At 41.2% G+C, this 22,968-nt stretch overlaps 1 protein-coding gene across 12 annotated transcripts in view; it reads left to right on the top strand.

The window, feature by feature from the left end:
* Positions 1–7,592: 7,592 nt before the first annotated feature.
* The window catches only part of LOC119008785 (proline-rich receptor-like protein kinase PERK10), a 34,583-nt gene continuing 19,207 nt past the window's right edge, over positions 7,593–22,968 (top strand). For 4 of the 12 annotated variants that reach the window (XM_037079463.1, XM_037079464.1, XM_037079461.1 and 1 more), the window contains exons 1-14: positions 11,632–12,132; positions 12,405–12,458; positions 12,649–12,720; positions 12,808–13,081; positions 13,269–13,365; positions 13,494–13,561; positions 13,695–13,862; positions 14,948–14,986; positions 15,107–15,235; positions 15,327–15,407; positions 15,529–15,652; positions 17,356–17,436; positions 17,511–17,591; positions 17,763–17,849. In XM_037079463.1, the coding sequence (XP_036935358.1) occupies positions 12,896–13,081; positions 13,269–13,365; positions 13,494–13,561; positions 13,695–13,862; positions 14,948–14,986; positions 15,107–15,235; positions 15,327–15,407; positions 15,529–15,652; positions 17,356–17,393 (930 nt within the window). In that variant the 5' untranslated portion in view covers positions 11,632–12,132; positions 12,405–12,458; positions 12,649–12,720; positions 12,808–12,895 and the 3' untranslated portion in view covers positions 17,394–17,436; positions 17,511–17,591; positions 17,763–17,849. Of the gene's footprint in view, positions 7,612–9,649; positions 9,850–10,797; positions 10,817–11,631; positions 12,133–12,404; positions 12,473–12,648; positions 12,721–12,807; positions 13,082–13,268; positions 13,366–13,493; positions 13,562–13,694; positions 13,863–14,947; positions 14,987–15,106; positions 15,236–15,326; positions 15,408–15,528; positions 15,653–17,355; positions 17,437–17,510; positions 17,592–17,762; positions 17,850–18,402; positions 19,188–22,968 lie in introns of those variants that run through there. The other 8 variants (XM_037079460.1, XM_037079459.1, XM_037079457.1 and 5 more) reach the window with 8 other exon arrangements.

Genomic DNA, 22,968 nt, shown 5'->3' with positions numbered 1-22,968 from the left:
TATTATTCTTCCGTACGTTTTTTGGCTCGCTTCTCCTTCTACAAACTTTGTGCTAAAGAAACCATTCAACCATCAAAATGTTCAGCTTTTTTAGGACATGATGGCATCTATTTTTCTTTTTTCTACCTTTTATACTTTTGCTAATATTCAGCTTTTTCTGCTAAATTTTTCCCATTCATCCTTATGGGGATTTTTTCAAATTTCATTCTGCTATAACTTCAGCATACCTTCAGCTATAGAAACCATTCAAACATGAAAATGTTCAGCTTTTTAAGCTCTTTCAACCTTGTGCTTTTCAACTTTTCAACCTTTCAACTTTTTCAAATATTAAGCTTTGTTTAAAAAAAATTAACATTGCCACAAATGGGAAAAGCTTCAAATCCTCTTCAAAACTCCTCGACTTTCAACCTCTTCTTCTCCCTCATACCTTGAGCTAGAGACACCATTCAAACTTTAAAATACTCACAACGCCTTGAACTATTTGCACTGTATTCAGTTTTTTAAAATCTTGTATGGTTTTGAAATCATCGCAGTTTGAGTTTGAAGGATTTTTAGCTCCTCTTCTCATTTTATAATGGATGTGTATTGCGTCAGCTAGAGTGAGCGCGCACCAACTGCCGCAGCCCAGAGTGTAGAACAGCTGGGAAAAAAGGGAGAAAAATTCTCTTCAGCTCAATTTGGTTCCCACATCTTTTACTTGACATAGACAATATATGCATAGAAATGTAGGAAATCTTGTGGGCTTTCATCTGATGGTCTTATTTCAGATGTGGGACTTACGGTTTTGGATCTAGAAGCCCGAGAGCGACAAGAAGTCCAACAGTTCCTCCATAAGCCGCAATGTTAATTTTGAGCCAAAATTTCTGCTGAAGAGCAGACGGTACCTTTTCTCTCTCTCGCTTCTGTGCCTTCATTTCTCACTTTCCAGAAATAAAAACAACATGACCGCGTTCAGCAACTCCTCCTCTCACTCACCATATAGATATTTCAGCTACAACCATTACAGTTTTCTTTCAAATCGGAGGCGTTTGGGAGGCGTTTTCCCATTCATCCTTATGGGGAATTTTTCAAATTTCATCCTGCTATAACTTCTGCATACTTTAAGCTAAAGAAGCCATTCAGCTATTAAAATGTTCAACTTTTTAAGCTATTCCAACCTTGTACTTTTTTGCTTTTTAACTTTTCAACTTCTTTAGAAATTCGGCTTTTTCTAAACAAAATTTAACACTGAAGTAAATGGGAAAATCTTCAAATCCTCTTCCAAAGTCATCGACTTTGCACCTCTTCCTGTCCTTCATACTTTGAGCTAGAGACACCATTCCAACTTTATAATATATAAATATTTTGGCCATGACCATTACAGTTTTTTCAAAAGTCGCAGGAGTTTGTCAGGCGTTTTCCCATTCATCCTTATGGCGACATTTTCATCTTTGGCTCTGCTCCTGCTCCAGCATGTGTGCAAACATTTTAAGCTCTTTATGCCTTTATCCTTTCACCTCTTCAACCTTTTTTCCACCTTTTTAGGCTCCTTCTGCCCTCTTACTCTACAATCTTTCTGCCTTTCCAGTCTTTTTTCACCTTTTTAAGCTCGTTCTACCCTCTTAAGATACAGCTTTTCAACCTCTTCAGATATTGGACTTTCTGCCTTTTGATCTTTTTAAAATATTCTTTCCAGAAATATAAACAACATCACTTCGTTTAACAATGTCTCCTGTTACTCATTAAATAAATATTTTGACCATAACCATTACAGTTTTTTCAAAGATCGCAGGAGTTTGTCAGGCGTTTTCCCATTCATCCTTATGGGGACATTTTCATCTTTGGCTCTGCTCCTGCTCCAGCATGTGTGCAACCATTTTAAGCTCTTTATTCCTTTATCCTCTCACCTTTTCAACCCTTTCTCACCTTTTTAAGCTCGTTCTTCCCTCTTACTCTGCAACTTTTTGGCCTTTTCAATCTTTTTTCACATTCTTAAGCTCGTTCAGCCCTCTTAAGCTACAGCTTTTCAAACTTTTCAGATATTCATCTTCCTGCCTTTTCAACACCTTCAAACATTCAACTTCATGTTCAGCTATGAAATTGTTACACTTTTTAAACTCTTTCAGCCCTCTTCAACCTTCCTGTCTCTTCATCTTCTTAAAATATTCATCTTTCTGTAATTTCAACTGCTTCAACCATTCCTCTTCCTGTGCAGCTATGGAACTGTTCAACTATCAATATGTTCAACTTTTTAACCTCTTTCGGCCTTTAACTTTGCAACTTTTCCGGCTTTTCGACTTTTTCAACATTTCGCCAGGACGTTCAGCAGATTTCCAAGAGCGTTTCAGCCTTCAGCATTCACACTGTATTTTCGCAGGAAATACAATTTTTCTAGTTATTATTATTCCTGCTTCCGTACGTTTTTCAACACTCTTCTACTCCTTCAAATCTTAAGCTATTCAAACCATTCAAATATCAAAATGTTCAGCTTTTTTAGGACATGATGGCTTGTATTTTTCTCATTTCTATCTTTTATACTTTTGGAAATATTCAGCTTTTTCTGCCATATTTTTCCCATTCATCCTTATGGGGATTTTTTCAAATTTCATTCTCCTATAACTTCAGCATACCTTCAGCTATAGAAACCATTCAAATATTAAAATGTTCAGCTTTTTAGGCTCTTTCAACCTTGTAATCTTCAGCTTTTCAACCTTTCAACTTTTTCAAATATTTAGCTTTTTCTAAAAAAAATTTAACATTGCCGCAAATGGGAAAAGCTTCAAATTCTCTTCAAAACTCATCGTCTTTCAACCTCTTCTTCTCCCTCATACATTCAGCTAGAGACACCATTCAAACTTTAAAACACTCACAAGACCTTGAACTATTACTGGTGTATTCAGTTTTTAAAAATCTTTTACGGTTTTGAAATCATCGCAGTTTCAGTTTTGAGTCGTTTTTGCTCCTCTTCTGAGTTTATAATGGGTGTGTATTGCGTCGGCTAGAGTGGGTGACATCATCAACTGCTGCACCCCAGAGTGTAGAGCAGCTCCGAAAACGGGAGAAAAAATTCTCTTCAGCTCGATTTGGATCCCAAACCTTTTACTCAACATAGACAATGTATACATAGAAATGTAGGAAATCTTATTAGCTTTCAGCTGATGGTCTCATTTCAGATGTGGGACTTACGGTTTTGGATTTCGAAGCCCGAGAGTGACAAGAAGTGAAGACGCTCTCCCATAAGCCGCAATGTTAATTTTGAGCCGAAATTTCTGGTGAAGAGCAGACGGTACCTGTTCTCTCTTGCGCGTTTGTGCCCTCATTTCTCATTTTCCAGAAATAAAAACCAGATGACAGAGTTCGGCCAGGTCTCTACTCGCTCACCATATAGGTATTATTACCCTAAACATTAAAGTTTTTTCCAAAATCGCAGGGGTTTGGGAGGAGTTTTCCCATTTATTCTTATGGGGACCTCATCATTTCTGTCTCTCCTATTTCTCCAGCGTGTGTATCTCAAGAATGTGTGTGTGTGGTGCCTGAGCTACACTGTGTGACATCATCTTTAGAGTTATGAGCAGCTGGAAAATCTGGAGAAAGACTTCTCTTCAGCTGTATTTGGATCCCACATCTTTTCCTTTACATAGACGATGCAGCCATTTTAAGCTCTCTCTGCCTTTAACTTGCAACCTTTTCTGACTTTTCTCACCTTTTTAAGCTCTTTCTTGTTTTAATTTTCCAACTTTTCAGTCTTTTTTCACCTTTTTAATCTCTTCCTTCCTTTAACTTTCTACCTTTTCAGTCTTTTTTCACCCCTTTTCTCCTTTTTCTGACTTTTCTCACCTTTTTAGACTCGTTCTTACTTTAATTTTCCACCTTTTCAGACTGTTTTCACCTTTTTGAACTCTTTCTGACTTCAACTTTCTACCTTTTCAGTCTTTTTTTCACCTTTTAAAGCTATTTTTTGCTTTAATTTTCCACCTTTTCTCTCTTTTTCCACGCTTTTTAAGCTCTTCCTCCCTTTAACTTTCCACCTTTTCAGTCTTTTTTCACCTTTTTCAGCTCTTCCTGCCTTTAACTTTCCACCTTTTCAGTCTTTTTTCACCTTTCTACGCTCCTTCTGCCCTCTCAATATACAACTTTTTGGCCTTTTCACTCTTTTTTCACCTTTTCAATCTCTTTCAGCTCTCTTACTCTACAGCTTTTTAGCCTTTACAGATATTCATCTTTCTGCCGTTTTAACTCCTTGAAAATATTCCGCTTCATGTTCAGCTATGGAACTGTTCAACTATCAATATGTTCAACTTTTTAAGCTCACTCTGCCTTTAACTTTCTACCTTTTCTGACTTTTCTAACCTTTTTAGGCCCTTTCTGGCTCCTATTTTCCGGCTTTTCAGTCTTTTTTCACCTTTTTAAGCTCTTCCTGCCCTCTTACTCTACAACTTTTCGGCCTTTTCAGTCTTTTTTCACCTTTTTAATCTCGTTCAGACCTCTTAAACTACAGCTTTTAGCCTTCTCAGATATTCATCTTTCTGCCTTTTCAACTCCTTCAAACATTCCGCTTCATGTTCAGCTATGAAAATGTTCATTTTTTCAAACTCTTTCAACCCTCTTCAACTTTTCTGTCCATTCATCTTCGTAAATGTTCATCTTTCTACCTTTTCACCTCCTTCAAACGTCAAGCTTCATGTTCATCTATAGAAACTGTTCAGCTATCAATATGTTCAACTTTGTAGGGTCGTTCAGCCTTTAACTTTTCAACCTTTTCAGCTTTTCAACTTGTTCATCTTTTCGGCGTACATTCAGCAGATTTCTCTTCAGGCTTCAGCATTCACACTGTATTTTCGTAGGAAATACAAATTTTTCTAGTTATTATTCCTGCTTCCGTACGTTTTTCAATACTCTTCTACTCCTTCAAATCTTAAGCTATTCAAACCATTCAAATATCAAAATGTTCAGCTTTTTTAGGACATGATGGCTTGTATTTTTCTCATTTCTATCTTTTATACTTTTGGAAATATTCAGCTTTTTCTGCCATATTTTTCCCATTCATCCTTATGGGGATTTTTTCAAATTTCATTCTCCTATAACTTCAGCATACCTTCAGCTATAGAAACCATTCAAATATTAAAATGTTCAGCTTTTTAGGCTCTTTCAACCTTGTAATCTTCAGCTTTTCAACCTTTCAACTTTTTCAAATATTTAGCTTTTTCTAAAAAAAATTTAACATTGCCGCAAATGGGAAAAGCTTCAAATTCTCTTCAAAACTCATCGTCTTTCAACCTCTTCTTCTCCCTCATACATTCAGCTAGAGACACCATTCAAACTTTAAAACACTCACAAGACCTTGAACTATTACCGGTGTATTCAGTTTTTAAAAATCTTGTACGGTTTTGAAATCATCGCAGTTTTAGTTTTGAGTCGTTTTTGCTCCTCTTCTGAGTTTATAATGGGTGTGTATTGCGTCGGCTAGAGTTGGTGACATCATCAACTGCCGCACCCCAGAGTGTAGAGCAGCTCCGAAAACGGGAGAAAAAATTCTCTTCAGCTCGATTTGGATCCCAAACCTTTTACTCAACATAGACAATGTATACATAGAAATGTAGGAAATCTTATTAGCTTTCAGCTGATGGTCTCATTTCAGATGTGGGACTTACGGTTTTGGATTTCGAAGCCCGAGAGCGACAAGAAGTGAAGACGCTCTCCCATAAGCCGCAATGTTAATTTTGAGCCGAAATTTGTGGTGAAGAGCAGACGGTACCTGTTCTCTCTCTCGCGTTTGTGCCCTCATTTCTCATTTTCCAGAAATAAAAACCAGATGACCGAGTTCGGCCAGGTCTCTACTCGCTCACCATATAGGTATTATTACCCTAAACATTAAAGTTTTTTCCAAAATCGCAGGGGTTTGGGAGGAGTTTTCCCATTCATTCTTATGGGGACCTCATCATTTCTGTCTCTCCTATTTCTCCAGCGTGTGTATCTCAAGAATGTGTGTGTGTGGTGCCTGAGCTACACTGTGTGACATCATCTTTAGAGTTATGAGCAGCTGGAAAATCTGGAGAAAGACTTCTCTTCAGCTGTATTTGGATCCCACATCTTTTCCTTTACATAGACGATGCAGCCATTTTAAGCTCTCTCTGCCTTTAACTTGCAACCTTTTCTGACTTTTCTCACCTTTTTAAGCTCTTTCTTGTTTTAATTTTCCAACTTTTCAGTCTTTTTTCACCTTTTTAATCTCTTCCTTCCTTTAACTTTCTACCTTTTCAGTCTTTTTTCACCCCTTTTCTCCTTTTTCTGACTTTTCTCACCTTTTTAGACTCGTTCTTACTTTAATTTTCCACCTTTTCAGACTGTTTTCACCTTTTTGAACTCTTTCTGCCTTCAACTTTCTACCCTTTCAGTCTTTTTTTCACCTTTTAAAGCTATTTTTTGCTTTAATTTTCCACCTTTTCTCTCTTTTTTCACCCTTTTTAAGCTCTTCCTGCCTTTAACTTTCCACCTTTTCATAATGGGTGTGTATTGCGTCAGCTAGAGTGCGTGACATCATCAACTGCCGCAGCCCAGAGTGTAGAGCAGCACCAAAAACGGGAAAAAAATTCTATTTTGCTCAATTTGGTTCCCACATCTTATACTTGACATAGACAATATATGCATAGAAATGTAGGAAATCTTGTTGGCTTTCAGCTGATGGTCTTATTTCAGATGTGGGACTTACGGTTTTGGATTTAGAAGCCCAAGAGCGACAAGAAGTCATGAAGCTCTCCCATAAGCCGCAATGTTAATTTTGAGCCGAAATTTCTGGTGAAGAGCAGACGGTACCTGTTCTCTCTCTCGCTTCTGTGCCTTCATTTCACACTTTCCAGAAATAAAAACAACATTTCTCAAACAGAGACCACAAAACCTGGTGACTGTCTTTAAGGCCTTTCCCGCTTGATGGAGGAGACATTTTGCTCATACCATGTTTGCTTCTTCGTCACGGGGCAAAGCGCACAGCCCACTCTCGCAATTCCCCGGCGGGGAATTGTCTCGTGTTTATTTTACAATCCACTGTACACTGAGAGCCATTTTTTTTGTCGCTAACTCGTCCCACACCGTTGAGTGCACACAAACAAACAATACATCAAAACGTGCAGTTCGATCTGACTCGGTATGCATATCATTTCACAAATTTCACTCAAAAACAGTGACATTTTCCAGAGTTGTAGCCACACTTGTCTTCTTTCTCCCAATGTGTTTATTTTCTCAGTGGGATTCATGGTTTTTGAATTATCGGCCTCTATCCAACAAGAGTCCCATTAACTCCATTGTAAATCAGGAAGAGGATTTGCAAAACTGCACCCTTCTCCAGCTTGCTCCTATTACCACATTTCTCAAAGTGGGACCACAAAACTTGGTGACTGTGTTCTTTAAGGCCTTTCCCACTTGATGGTGGAGAAATTTTGCCGATACCATGTTTGCTTTTTCGTCACGGGGCAAAGCGCACAGCCCACTCTCGCGATTCCCCGGCGGGGAATTGTCTAGTGTTTATTTTACAATCCACTGTACATTGAGAGCCATTTTTCTGTCGCTAACTCGTCCTGCACCGTTGAGCACACACAAACAAACAATACATCAAAACGTGTGGTTCGATCTGACTCGGTATGCTTTCGTTCAGTTTTTCAGAATAATAATTTTTTGCGTCGTAAGACGCGAAAAACTGCCAAACATTTCCTGTAAGGAATGAATGGGACAAGGTAAAAAAAAGTTGCAAATCTTCAACATTTTTCAAACATCTCCTGCTCTGGCATACGTTGACTCAGACACACCATTCGAACTTTAAAGCGTAGATACAAGTCCAAATTATCAACGTGGGATCCAACTTTTGCTCTAGCTTTCATGATTTTTTCGTCACGGGGCAAAGCGTGTGCTCGCCAGCCTACTATGGACACCTCTATAGCAGAGCTATAGGGTGTCCATTGGCAACGATCACCGTGGCAACCGAGATCAGCTGGGCCAATAGATAGAGTGACAGACACACGCATACACGCACACAAATACAGACACAGTATATTTTCCAACATTTAAACCATATTTAATTATTAATTTTTCATTCATTTAACTTGCGGCTCGACCGGATTCGGTATGCTATCATTCAACTCTGAGGAACATTAATTTTTCGTGACTGACATCGCGAAAAACTGTGAAAAGTTTCCCATAAGGAATGAATGGGATGAGGAAATGGGACCCCTCCATAGCAAAGCCATAGGGGTCCATAGAGGACTGTGCAGAGCACAGCACCACTAATAAGAAGAGAGAGTGACAGATTAATCAATGAGTCAGTTTAATACACACACACACACACACACAAATGGACACACACACAGTATATTTCCCAACATTTAAACCATATTTAATGATTAATTTTTCATTCATTTAACGTGCGGCTCGACTCGACTCGTTATACTATTATGCAACTCTGTAGAATATCAATTTTTCGTGACATCAGTGAAAAGTTTCCCTTAAGGAATGAATGGGACGAGGAAATGGGACCCCTCTAAAGCAAAGCAATAGGGTTTTATAGACGGCTGTGTGGAGCACAGCACCACTAATAAGAAGAGAGAGTGACAGATTAATCAATGAGTCAGTTTAATACACACACACACACACACACAAATGGACACACACACAGTATATTTCCCAACATTTAAACCATATTTAATGATTAATTTTTCATTCATTTAACGTGCGGCTCGACTCGACTCGTTATACTATTATGCAACTCTGTAGAATATCAATTTTTCGTGACATCAGTGAAAAGTTTCCCTTAAGGAATGAATGGGACGAGGAAATGGGACCCCTCTAAAGCAAAGCAATAGGGTTTTATAGACGGCTGTGTGGAGCACAGCACCACTAATAAGAAGAGAGAGTGACAGATTAATCAATGAGTCAGTTTAATAGACACACACACACACACACACACAAATGGACACAAACACACACACAGTATATTTCCCAACATTTAAACCATATTTAATGATTAATTTTTCATTCATTTAACATGCGGCTCGACTCGACTCGTTATGCTATTATGCAACTCTGTAGAATATCAATTTTTCGTGACGTCAGTGAAAAGTTTCCCTTAAGGAATGAATGGGACGAGGAAATGGGACCCCTCTAAAGCAAAGCAATAGGGTTTTATAGACGGCTGTGTGGAGCACAGCACCACTAATAAGAAGAAAGAGTGACAGATTCATTAATGAGTCAGTTTAATACACAAACACACAGACAGACAGACACACACACACAGACACACAGACACACAAACACACACACACATACACAGTATATATCCCAACATTTAAACAATATTTAACAATTATCTTGTCACTCATTCAAGCCATCATAATCCATTAGCTGAAAAAATTAAATGGAATGCTGTCTGTACATTTGTGTTGAAAAGCACTTTTAAGGTATTAATATTATCAATATTATTAATTCATAATAACATTTTCATTAATGTATTTTATTATAATATGCAAATAAAATAAATAAAACATATATTGTTTTATGTTATTCAATAATATCTAATAATTCAACATCAATCAATTAATATCATTATTAATCAAGTATTGTAATTAACATTGATGTATTGTTACTGTATTATATTATCATACATTCATAAAAATAAATATAAATAATGGATGCAGCAAAGTATGGTCGTCCGGAGTCTGTGTCAAGTGCACAGCTCATCAGCCATCTCATTGGACAAATCACCTCGGATACAGATGACCGACAACCCAAGAGAACTCTGATTGGACAGTTGTGTGTGCATTATTTTTGGCCTTGATATAAAAACACTGATCCGGCTCTGCGCGATACCCTTTGACCTCATCGTAGGTAAGTACCTGTTCTGTCTGATATTAGCTGAAATCGTTAATAAAAATGGATTTTATTGAAGCTAGACATTACTATCTCTCTCATGATCACGATAACTCATGATTTCGGAAAAAATGAATGTAATTGTTAATGATCGGTCTGTTTCAGCAGTATTAATCCGGAGGTACTTGGCTCAAAGTCACCGCTGTTGGCTTCGAGCGCGGCCTAATGTTTTATATACCAGAGCCGAGTAGCACCGTTCGCTCATCTTAATATTGTTGTACTGAAACAGACTGACGGAGCTCCGTTAGCTGTTAGCCCCGCTACTCGGAGGCCAGTAGCTCCGGGCCAACAGTTGAGTGTCAAGTGCACAGATAGCTAACGTTAGCTGTTAGCTCCGCTACCCGGAGCCCAGTAGCTCCGGGCCAACAGCGCAGTGTCAAGTGCACAGATAGCTAACGTTAGCTGTTAGCTCCGCTACCCGGAGCCCAGTAGCTCCGGGCCAACAGCGGAGTGTGAAGTGCACAGATAGCTAACGTTAGCTGTTAGCTCCGCTACCCGGAGCCCAGTAGCTCCGGGCCAACAGCGGAGTGTGAAGTGCACAGATAGCTAACGTTAGCTGTTAGCTCCGCTACCCGGAGCCCAGTAGCTCCGGGCCAACAGCGGAGTGTGAAGTGCACAGATAGCTAACTTTAGCTGTTAGCTCCGCTACCCGGAGCCCCGTAGCTCCAGGCCAACAGCGATTAACAAAGCTATAAGGGTCCATAAGTACATGATATGTGTGTCTCGGTAACAGTAACGGGGCTACGTCAGTCTGTTTCAATATAACAATATTAAGACGATTTAATAGCACTACTCGGCTCTGGTATGTAAAACATTAGGCCGCGATCTAAGCCAACAGCGGTGACTTTGCTTTTTCTATATAGACACATTAACCGGAGCGAAAAGCTAACTGTACTAACATCCGCACACCTTTAACAAAAGTGAGGTAATTGAATCTAAACATTACTGTCGTGATTTTGGGAAGATTAGTTGTTTATGGTCGATGTGTTGCTATATAAGGTCGATCTGTTTATATATATATATATGATCACTGAGCTAAAACGTTAGGCCGCGCTAGATGCTAACTGCGCGAACCTTGTCTTTGTTCTCTTGCGGCGCAAACGGTAGCCATTAGCTAGATGCTAACTGCAAGAACATTGGCCTTTGTTCTCTCGCGGCGCAAACGGTAGCCATTTTTCTCTCCGGGTGCGAACTGTACTGTCATGTTTAGATCCTTAACACGGGTCAGATTTGTAGTAGGAGATATTACACTCATTATCTTGGGATTTTTTTTTGTTTGTTTTTTTGTTTTCATACAAGAATATTAACACAAGCTAAAAGCTGTATTTCGTATCTAATTGTGTAGATTGTGACTAGTATTTAATACTCCCTTCTGTCTACTGAAACACACATTTCTCCTGTTTGTGATAAGATGTGATTAAATGCCTTTCTATGTAGTTAGATAAATATCATACTTTAGATGTACCATACACGTTTACAATCTACCTTGATTAAATAGAAAAGGAAGCATTTTCATACATGACTATTTTTGCTTTTGGTAATAAATGTGCATTCAGATGTTGATAAAATCCTGTACATTTGATGAAGTTATTGTTATGTTGTGTGTTATATTGATCATGTCATAGTAATTCTTTGTTCTTAGGAATAAATGATTTGATACTGTGTAGTATAAAATTGACATAGTATTTTAATTATAATTTATAGTAATTATAAATTATAATATAGAATTATTTGAAGAAATACTGTGCCCAAAAACACACAAATTATGACAAGTACAGATGTTTAACTTGTGTCTGTTATGATATTAACTTGTTGCTAACACTGACTCGTAACATTTGAGAGACATTTATCTTTTTATTGCCTATTGTCTTTGATAAGATTAAAGGGTTCCTGTGCTGAGAGTGACCGCTGACAGCTGAGTGTGACCATCATCCTTCATCCATTGCCCTCAACCTTCACAGTATCACCACATCACCTACACACACACAATCACCACATCTTCATCGTTTTCTCAAATTTCATTCTACGTATAAGATTATATTAGGTTGTCTTAGATTAGTTTACTTTACATTAGGTGGTTTAGGTTTAGGTCAGTTTGACAAGCATTTCTCTTGTTGTTCTCTCTTGTTTTTAACTTCTATCAGCAGGATGCCAAGGAAGTCGAGGCGGTCTGTGGTGTTGAAGCAGCGCTGGAGGAAGCTCAACCTGGAGGAGCTGAGGTCTTTCCCCACCCCCCCGGAGGTACTTGCACAGTAGATAAGCCTCTGTGTCGCAGTGACACCTGTCTGCATGAAAATGGCTGTAGAAATGTTACATCTATTGCTTTCTCCTTAACTGCTGAGTTCTGAATGTCTGCCATGTCTTTTGATGTTAATGTTTCATCGGACGGTGTCACACACACAATGAGACATGTTTTATTATATTTTGTTTTAACTTGTATGTCTTTATCTTATGCTTGTTGTTATGATTATCATTAATTAATTTTTTTTTTTTTGTGTTTAATCTGTCATCAGACAGTTGGATCTTCACCCCCAGCCAAGCCTTTCTGGAGCCCGGATGATGTGCAAGTTCGTGCACATAAGTATTTACTTGTTTTATCCCTAAATGATCAATAAATGAATTCATCATCAATATTGAACTTTTTCAACAGGTTTTCCTGTACTTTTTTACTGGTATAAACAAGTGATTGTTGATATTTCCTAGTAGCCTTTCCTTCATCAGTTTAACCTTTTATCTGTTTTGTACTTTACCAAACAGGCCGCGGTACCGGTTACTGCCATCCGGTGGAGACGTGGCCAACTTCGAAGCTCTAAGTCTCCTGACAAGCAGGTGCTATTATTGTCCAGTTTATGAAGGAAGTAATCTTGAGAGGGATTAATGATTTTCATGCTAATGAAATTTTCTTTTTTGTTGCAGTTTGTTCTGATTGTCGGGGACTCCCATCTCCGGGCCTTCGTGGACCGTTTCACCGAGATGCCAGAAGGGAAGTTTTTCTTTTGGTATCATGTCGACCCCTGGGGCCCATGCTGCTCAGCTGCGCACTGAGGTCCTACATGCCAAGGTTCCTCAAGACCCTGATGCTGTTTGTGTTCTTGCTCCTAGCAACAACCTGACTGCGAGCAGGACCGTCGACGAGGTAGCCGTCGACTACGCCCAATTCCTCACTGCTGTGAGGAGCCGCTGGTCGGAGGTAGGCTTTTATTTCATGTCTCGCTTGTCCTGTATTGTTAGTAGTTAAACAACACTAGAAGTACATTGACTACTTTAATTGTATGAGCTTTCAAAAAATGTGTACTAAATATGGTGTGTGTGTGTGTGTGTGTGTGATTTTGAATGAAACTGTCAGTTGGTGTTTTCTAAAATTTTGTGTCCTACAGGTCTTTGTGGTGGACTCCCCCCCCCCCCACCTGAACGAGGATGAGGAGCACCAGAGGGCCCTTTGCCACGCATACCATCGTGTGACAGCTCGCATGGGTAAGTAACAAAAAATGTTGTCAATTAAAACAAGTAAAAGAAATGTACTTAAAAATGTCTGTGATGAACATAGTCATACATGTGTGAATATTGTAATGACTTTTTTTTTCTTTCTTTCATGTTTTTAGGTTTGAGGTACTTCTCTGCGGAGGAGTACTTCCCCCGTACGCGCTTGGATCTGTGGAGCAGAGACGGCGTAAGTAGAGTATCTATGTGATAGAAAAGGTCTAATTTGCTATAATTTCTTGTGTGTCGATATGAAACAGTTGACACAAGCTACCTTTGAAGTTAAACTGTCTGTAAATGGATTTGTATTGTCATGTCTCAAGGTTCACCTGAGCGACCATGAGGGGATGGGGATCCTCACCCAGCTGCTGTGGGCCTCCACGGAGCAGTTCCTCAAGACACCACCACCACCACCTCCCCCTCCCCCGGTGTCTGCTACTCCTTCACAGCCGCTTAGGAACGTTTCTCCTAAGCTGGTTTTGAAGGGAGAGGTATGTGCTCCTGTCTCCTGGCCCCTTCCAGTGGAAGGTTGTTGGTCAGAGCAGCAAGGTGAGTAGGTTTAACCCCTAACCCCTAACCCTCTACCTTGTTTTAGCTTATCCTAACCATAATTTTCTTGGTAAGAACCCTAACCCTAACCCTTATTTAAACTTTGGTCTTAGTTTATCCTAACCATAACCACAACTTTCTTGGTAAGGACCCTAACCCTAATCCTTGTTTAAACCTAATTTTTCTTCATTCTTATTATAATTTACACTTCATAGGGCCCTAAACTCAACCATTACTTCCTTTGTATAATATATAGTTTACCCTTAATGTCTGTATCGATGCTAATCTCTTAACCCCTCCCCCTTTGTTTTAGTCTCTAACCTCAACTCCAATTTTTCCTTAGTTTTGTTTTTGTCGCCTTTTGTTCTCTTCAGATTTTTTTTTTTTCTCATTCTGTGACTTTATGGTCTTTTAACTAATAGTGCTTAAAGCAGTGGTGTCAAACTGATCCAGTAAAGGGCCATGTGGCTGCAGGTTTTCATTCCAACCAAGCAAGAACACACCTGATTTGGATCAGCCAACCAATCAGCCAACCAAGCAAGAACACACCTGATTTGGATCAGCCAACCAAGCAAGAACACACCTGATTTGGATCAGGTGTGTTCTTGCTTGGTTGGAATGAAAACCTGCAGCCACATGGCCCTTTACTGGATCAGTTTGACACCCCTGGCTTAAAGGTTCAATACAGTGGGGCCCCTGCCTGAGGATTTTTATTTTTTATTTAGCAAATTAATTTGCTCCTTCTTTTTAGTCTATGAGATAGGTGACTGAAGATCCAGAGCTAGGGAGTTCATTAATATTCCCCTAATTAACATACGAAGGATTCAGCCCGTGCCCGTGTATAAACAGTCCATCTTCTTGGATGACTGTATTTGTTCCCCTACCTAACCCTTTTTTTATTTTTATTTTTTAATTATTATAATATTATGTGTCTTTTTTACATGTGTTTGTGTACATTTTGGTTCATGGGTTCACAGTCATAACTAAAAAGCACCTATTTAATCAAATACGTGATGTGCTTTCCCAGCCGCAGGTTCCTGGTCCGGTCAGCGTGGCTCAGCAGCAGGTGACTTCTTTTTCTTTTTCCTTTTTTTTTTTTTCCACAAGTTAACTGGTTAGTGTTTAAACTTTGTGTATTTGACCTGACAAATATTCATTTGTCTTTGTGGTGTTTTGTCTTCCATAGGAGAAGGAGTCCTTCCTTCCACTGAACCCACGGTGGTTCAGTAGCACGACACTTTCTGTTATGGTGGAAGTGTCTCCTTCTCAGCTGTCTGACGTGGTGGACGTCCCATCTCTTCCAGCGCGCAAGAAGGTAAATTGTGTGACATCGCTTCTCAGCTGTACTATAAAGTTTCTCCTTGTTACCTACAGTTACTGGTTCTATGTTTTATTTGACGGTGCAGGTGGCCTCCCCAGCGGCAGCCAGGCGTCATAGGACCACGGAGAGACGCCCCCCCCCCCGCTACCAGTCTCCTGTGAACAACGTATGTTACACAACTGACGCACATAGTCAGTGTTTACAGTTGAAACAGCGTCTTCATGGAGACATAACTACATTGTCCACTCTGTCTGAATTTTAATATATTTGTTCTCATCTGTCAACAGCAGGTTGGATCCCCTCCAGCCAGGCTGTCACGGAGACTGGAGGACGACGGCCCCTCCAGCCCGGTTCCTCGGTCTAGGACCACGGATGGAAACCCCCCCCCGCACCCAAACTTCAGTGACCAACGTATGCTACTCTCTGACACAAGACACACTCTCACTCAGAACACACAGTGTGTTCACTGAGACGCATGAAGTTTAACATACAGTGGGGCAAATAAGTATTTAGTCAACCACCAATTGTGCAAGTTCTCCTACTTGAAAAGATTAGAGAGGCCTGTAATTGTCAACATGGGTAAACCTCAACCATGAGAGACAGAATGTGGAAAAAAAAAACAGAAAATCACATTGTTTGATTTTTAAAGAATTTATTTCCAAATTAGAGTGGAAAATAAGTATTTGGTCAGCTACAAAGAAGCAAAATTTCTGGCTGTCAAAGAGGTCTAACTTCTTCTAATGAGGTCTAACGAGGCTCCACTCGTTACCTGTATTAATGGCACCTGTTTTAACTCATTATCGGTATAAAAGACACCTGTCCACAACCTCAGTCAGTCACACTCCAAACTCCACTATGGCCAAGACCAAAGAGCTGTCGAAGGACACCAGAGACAAAATTTTAGACCTGCACCAGGCTGGGAAGACTGAATCTGCAATAGGTAAAACGCTTGGTGTAAAGTAATCAACTGTGGGAGCAATTATTAGAAAATGGAAGACATACAAGACCACTGATAATCTCCCTCGATCTGGGGCTCCATGCAAGATCTCACCCCGTGGTGTCAAAATGATAACAAGAACGGTGAGCAAAAATCCCAGAACCACACGGGGGGACCTAGTGAATGACCTACAGAGAGCTGGGACCACAGTAACAAAGGCTACAATCAGTAACACAATGTGCCGCCAGGGACTCAAATCCTGCACTGCCAGACGTGTCCCCCTGCTGAAGCCAGTACACGTCCAGGCCCGTCTGCGGTTCGCTAGAGAGCATTTGGATGATCCAGAAGAGGACTGGGAGAATGTGTTATGGTCAGATGAAACCAAAATAGAACTTTTTGGTAGAAACACAGGTTCTCGTGTTTGGAGGAGAAAGAATACTGAATTGCATCCGAAGAACACCATACCCACTGTGAAGCATGGGGGTGGAAACATCATGCTTTGGGGCTGTTTTTCTGCAAAGGGACCAGGACGACTGATCTGTGTAAAGGAAAGAATGAATGGGGCCATGTATCGAGAGATTTTGAGTGAAAATCTCCTTCCATCAGCAAGGGCATTGAAGATGAGACGTGGCTGGGTCTTTCAGCATGACAATGATCCCAAACACACAGCCAGGGCGACAAAGGAGTGGCTTCGTAAGAAGCATTTCAAGGTCCTGGAGTGGCCTAACCAGTCTCCAGATCTCAACCCCATAGAAAATCTGTGGAGGGAGTTGAAAGTCCGTGTTGCCCAACGACAGCCCCAAAACATCACCGCTCTAGAGGAGATCTGCATGGAGGAATGGGCCAAAATACCAGCAACAGTGTGTGAAAAGCTTGTGAAGAGTTACAGAAAACGTTTGGCCTCCGTTATTGGCAACAAAGGGTACATAACAAAGTATTGAGATGAACTTTTGGTATTGACCAAATACTTATTTTCCACCATGATTTGCAAATAAATTCTTTAAAAATCAAACAATGTGATTTTCTGGGTTTTTTTTCCACATTCTGTCTCTCATGGTTGAGGTTTACCCATGTTGACAATTACAGGCCTCTCTAATCTTTTCAAGTGGGAGAAATTGCACAATTAGTGGTTGACTAAATACTTATTTGCCCCACTGTATTTGTTCTCATGTGTCAGCAGCTGGTTGGATCCCCTCCAGTCAGGTTGTCCTGTAGTTTGGGTGATCCGGCGACCCCCTGCTGTTCACCGGTTGTGAAGGTAAAGATTATTCCTATTGAATAAAGTTCATAATGTCGTTAAAGTCTTCATTTATTGTTATTATTTGTTCTCAGGTGGCCAGGATGAAGACCCCTTCACCGGCTGGACCATCCCAGACCATTAAAGCTGTCTGTCACTCTCCTCGCCCAGTTAAGGTATTTACTCCACAACAGACACACACAGAACGTTTACTGTAAAATGCTGTAACTACATTAAACTGGTTCATTTAACATCTCTGCTACTATTATCTTTCGCTGCAGTTCACAAATATCAGTGACAGTGTTACCTCATGTCTAGATATTAACTGGTGTTATTACTTATCACAGACCATCAGGACACCAGTTCCCTCATCGTCCTGCTGGCCCTGGATTATCGATGACGGACTTGCCACCTCTCATTCCCCTTCTAAAGAGGTAATGATATTTACATTTGGGTTTATTGTGGGCTTAATAAAGTGTTAGAGGTAAAGTGTGGTTTACTTCGAACTGAAATGCAAAAGGAAGGGAAGGAAGGAAATGAAGGAGGGAATTGATTACTATTAATGTTTTCATGTGTGACACACGTACAAGGGATGTATCAGAGTTAAAGGTCCTTTAAAGCCTCCTTCAAACTTTGGTCAAGATGACAAGGGGTGACAAAGGTGACAAAGAAATATGGAATCTGTGTTAGTAATGTGTTCAAGTCAAGTATGATAATACTTAAGGTCGTTCATAAGCATAATAATCATTTGTATATGTAAAATTATCTATATGGTAAATTGATCAGGAAAATTTGGTGGAAATATTGTATAATCAGATAGTTTAAAGCTGCAGTAGGTAAAATGTCTTTAGTCACATTTGCTTAAACTGTCACCCTGCTATGACTAGTATATGTAAAAGTTAATTACTACCACTAATAATGTTAAGTAGGCTTATGATTATGCTAATAAGCAATCCTTTATGATAATGATAATTTATCTTATTTCAGGTGCCGCTTAGTGCTAGTATTAGGGCTAGTCATAGTCAGAGTGACATGAGGTACAGGAAGTTCTCCAGGAACCACCAGTGTACCTGCATGTCCCTGACTTTTCTGGCTTATCTGAACGAGGGCTGTCAGTTTAACACTGCTGCCCTTGATAGAGTGCTGGCAAAGGGAGATTCAATTTTTGTAGGTGTAAAACAACAGCTGATCCAGGAAAAAAGATTCCGCAGTGACCATCTCGCTGTGGAAGAACTGCCCAAACAAGTCCTGACTGACACAGATATGTGTAACGTCCACATGCCTGAAATCAGGTGTGGACTTGTGGAAGCCAGGCTTGGTACCTGCCCCTTGCCACACAGTTAGAGTGTCTGTCAGGTGACGTTAATCTGGCTTTAGTCATAAGTCCAGAGTTTATTGCAGTTTTCCATGACCACTCAGGCAGGTATGGCGTGTTGGATTCACACTCGAGAAGTGTGATGGGCTTACCTCACCCCCACGGAACTGCAATTATGAAGACCTTCTCAAAAATCAGTGGCTTGGCTGAACATCTGCACAAATTCTTTGCAAATTGCGGCCCTTCTGCCAGTTACAAGTTTGTGCTGGTGTCATTCGAAGCCATTGGTTCAAGAGAATGCCCTCAGGTATCTCTGGCACACAGCGTATCCAGGACAGCTCTCCCACCAGCAGCAGAGCGCGTCCTCAAGACGGCTCCTGCACCGCCAGCAGCAGAGCGCGTCCTCAAGACGGCTCCTGCACCGCCAGCAGCAGAGCGCGTCCTCAAGACGGCTCCTGCACCGCCAGCAGCAGAGCGCGTCCTCAAGACGGCTCCTGCACCGCCAGCAGCAGAGCGCGTCCTCAAGACGGCTCCTGCACCGCCAGCAGCAGAGCGCGTCCTCAAGACGGCTCCTGCACCGCCAGCAGCAGAGCGCGTCCTCAAGACGGCTCCTGCACCGCCAGCAGCAGAGCGCGTCCTCAAGACGGCTCCTGCACCGCCAGCAGCAAAACATTTCAGTTGCCAAAGCAACACTGACGAAGAGCGATGCATCAAGCCAGCAAAAAACACACATTACTGTCTGGTAAAGGAAAAAAATTGAATATGAAAGGAAAAAGTACAGCAGCTGTCTAGAATTTAGAAGAAAGAAACTCCAAGAAGGATGCCACATTCCGCACCACTCAAAAGAAACACATTCGAGATAGGTACAAGGAAGGATGTCACGTTCCGCACCACTCAAAAGAAACACATTTGAGACAGATACAAGGAGGATGCCACGTTCCGCACCAGACAGTATGAACACATTCAAGATAGATACAAGGAAGATGCCACGTTCCGCACCAGACAGTAGAAACGCATTTGAGATAGATGCAAGAAGGATGCCACGTTCCACACCAGACAGTAGAAACACATTCGAGATAGATAAATGGAAGGATGCCACGTTACGCACCACTCAAAAGAAACACATTCGAGATGGATACAAGGGAGGATGCCACGTTCCGCACCACTCAAAAGAAACACATTCGAGATGGATACAAGGAAGATGCCACGTTCCGCACCAGACAGTAGAAACACATTCGAGATAGAGACAAGGAAGATGCCACAGAAACACATTCGAGACAGATACAAGGAGAATGCCACGTTCCGCACCACTCAAAAGAAACACATTCGAGATAGATACGAGGAAGATGCCACGTTCCGCACCAGACAGTAGAAACACATTCGAGATAGATACGAGGAAGATGGCACGTTCCGCACCAGACAGTAGAAACGCATTTGAGATAGATGCAAGAAGGATGCCACGTTCCACACCAGACAGTAGAAACACATTCGAGATAGATAAATGGAAGGATGCCACGTTACGCACCACTCAAAAGAAACACATTCGAGATGGATACAAGGGAGGATGCCACGTTCCGCACCACTCAAAAGAAACACATTCGAGATGGATACAAGGAAGATGCCACGTTCCGCACCAGACAGTAGAAACACATTCGAGATAGAGACAAGGAAGATGCCACAGAAACACATTCGAGACAGATACAAGGAGAATGCCACGTTCCGCACCACTCAAAAGAAACACATTCGAGATAGATACGAGGAAGATGCCACGTTCCGCACCAGACAGTAGAAACACATTCGAGATAGATACGAGGAAGATGCCACGTTCCGCACCAGACAGTAGAAACACATTCGAGATGGATACGAGGAAGATGCCACGTTCCGCACCAGACAGTAGAAACACATTCGAGATGGATACGAGGAAGATGCCACGTTCCGCACCAGACAGTAGAAACACATTCGAGATGGATACAAGAAAGGATGCCACGTTCCGCACCAGACAGTAGTAACACAATCGAGAAAGATACAAGGAAAGATGCCACGGTCCGCACCAGACAGTAGTAACACAATCGAGATAGATACAAGGAAGGATGCCACGTTCCGCACCACTCAAAAGAAACACATTCGAGATGGATACAAGGAAGATGCCACGTTCCGCACCAGACAGTAGAAACACATTCGAGATAGATACAAGGAAGATGCCACTGAAACTCATTCGAGATAGATACAAGGAAGATGCCACGTTCCGCACCAGACAGTAGAAACGCATTTGAGATAGATGCAAGAAGGATGCCACGTTCCACACCAGACAGTAGAAACACATTCGAGATAGATAAATGGAAGGATGCCACGTTACGCACCACTCAAAAGAAACACATTCGAGATAGATACAAGGAAAATGCCACGTTCTGCACCACTCAAGAGAAACACATTAGAGATAGATACAAGGAAGATGCCACAGAAACACATTCGCGATAGATACAAGGAAGATGCCACAGAAACACATTTGCCATAGATACAAGGAAGATGCCACGTTCCGCACCACTCAAAAGAAACACATTCGAGATATATACAAGGAAGGATGCCACGTTCCGCACCAGACAGTAGTAACACAATCGAGATAGATACAAGGAAGGATGCCACGTTCTGCACCACTCAAAAGAAACACATTCGAGATAGATACAAGGAAGGATGCCACGTTCCGCACCACTCAAAATAAACACATTCGAGATGGATACAAGGGAGGATGCCACGTTCCGCACCACTCAAAATAAACACATTCGAGATGGATACAAGGGAGGATGCCACGTTCCGCACCACTCAAAAGAAACACATTCGAGATAGATATAAGGAAGGATGCCACGTTGTGCACCACTCAAAAGAAACACATTCAAGATAGATACAAGGAAGATGCCACATTCCGCACCACTCAAAAGAAACACATTCAAGATAGATACAAGGAAGATGCCACGTTCCGCACCAGACAGTAGAAACACATTCAAGATAGATACAAGGAAGATGCCACGTGCCGCACCAGACAGTAGAAACACATTCGAGACAGATTTAAGGAGGATGCCACGTTCCACACCACTCAAAAGAAACACATTCAAGATAGATACAAGGAAGGATGCCATGTTCCGCACCACTCAAAAGAAACACATTCGAGATATATACAAGGAAGGATGCCACGTTCCGCACCAGACAGTAGTAACACAATCGAGATAGATACAAGGAAGGATGCCACGTTCTGCACCACTCAAAAGAAACACATTCGAGATAGATACAAGGAAGGATGCCACGTTCCGCACCACTCAAAAGAAACACATTCGAGATGGATACAAGGGAGGATGCCACGTTCCGCACCACTCAAGAGAAACACATTCAAGATGGATACAAGGAAGATGCCACGTTCCGCACCAGACAGTAGAAACACATTCGAAATAGATACAAGGAAGATGCCACAGAAACACATTAGAGATAGATACAAGGAAGGATGCCATGTTCCGCACCACTCAAAAGAAACACATTTGAGATAGATACAAAGAAGGATGCCACGTTCCGCAACACTCAAAAGAAACACATTCGAGATAGATTCAAGGAGGATGCCACGTTCCGCATCAGGCAGTAGAGACACATTTGAGACAGATACAAGGAAGGATGCCGCAGAAACACATTCGAGGTAGATACAAGGAAGATGCCACAGAAACACATTCGAGATAGATACAAGGAAGATGCCACAAAAACACAGTCGAGACAGATACAAGGAGAATGCCACGTTCCGCACCACTCAAAAGAAACACATTCGAGATAGATACAAGGAAGGATGCCACGTTCTGCACCACTCAAAAGAAACACATTCAAGATAGATACAAGGAAGGATGCCACGTTCCGCACCAGACAGTAGTAACACAATTGAGATAGATACAAGGAAGGATGCCACGTCCCGCATCAGACAGTAGTAACACAATCGAGATAGATACAAGGAAGGATGCCACGTTCCGCACCACTCAAAAGAAACACATTCGAGATGGATTCAAGGAAGGATGCCACGTTCTGCTCCACTCAAAAGAAACACATTCAAGATGGATACAAGGAAGATGCCACGTTCCGCACCAGACAGTAGAAACACATTCGAGATAGATACAAGGAAGATGCCACAGAAACTCATTCGAGATAGATACAAGGAAGATGCCACGTTCCGCACCAGACAGTAGAAACGCATTTGAGATAGATACAAG

The sequence above is a fragment of the Acanthopagrus latus genome, chromosome 19 (genome assembly GCF_904848185.1).
Source record: "Acanthopagrus latus isolate v.2019 chromosome 19, fAcaLat1.1, whole genome shotgun sequence".
Taxonomy (NCBI): Eukaryota; Metazoa; Chordata; class Actinopteri; order Spariformes; family Sparidae; genus Acanthopagrus; species Acanthopagrus latus.
The sequence above is the reverse complement of the archived record's forward strand: the minus strand, read 5'-3'. Positions and strand labels throughout refer to the sequence as shown.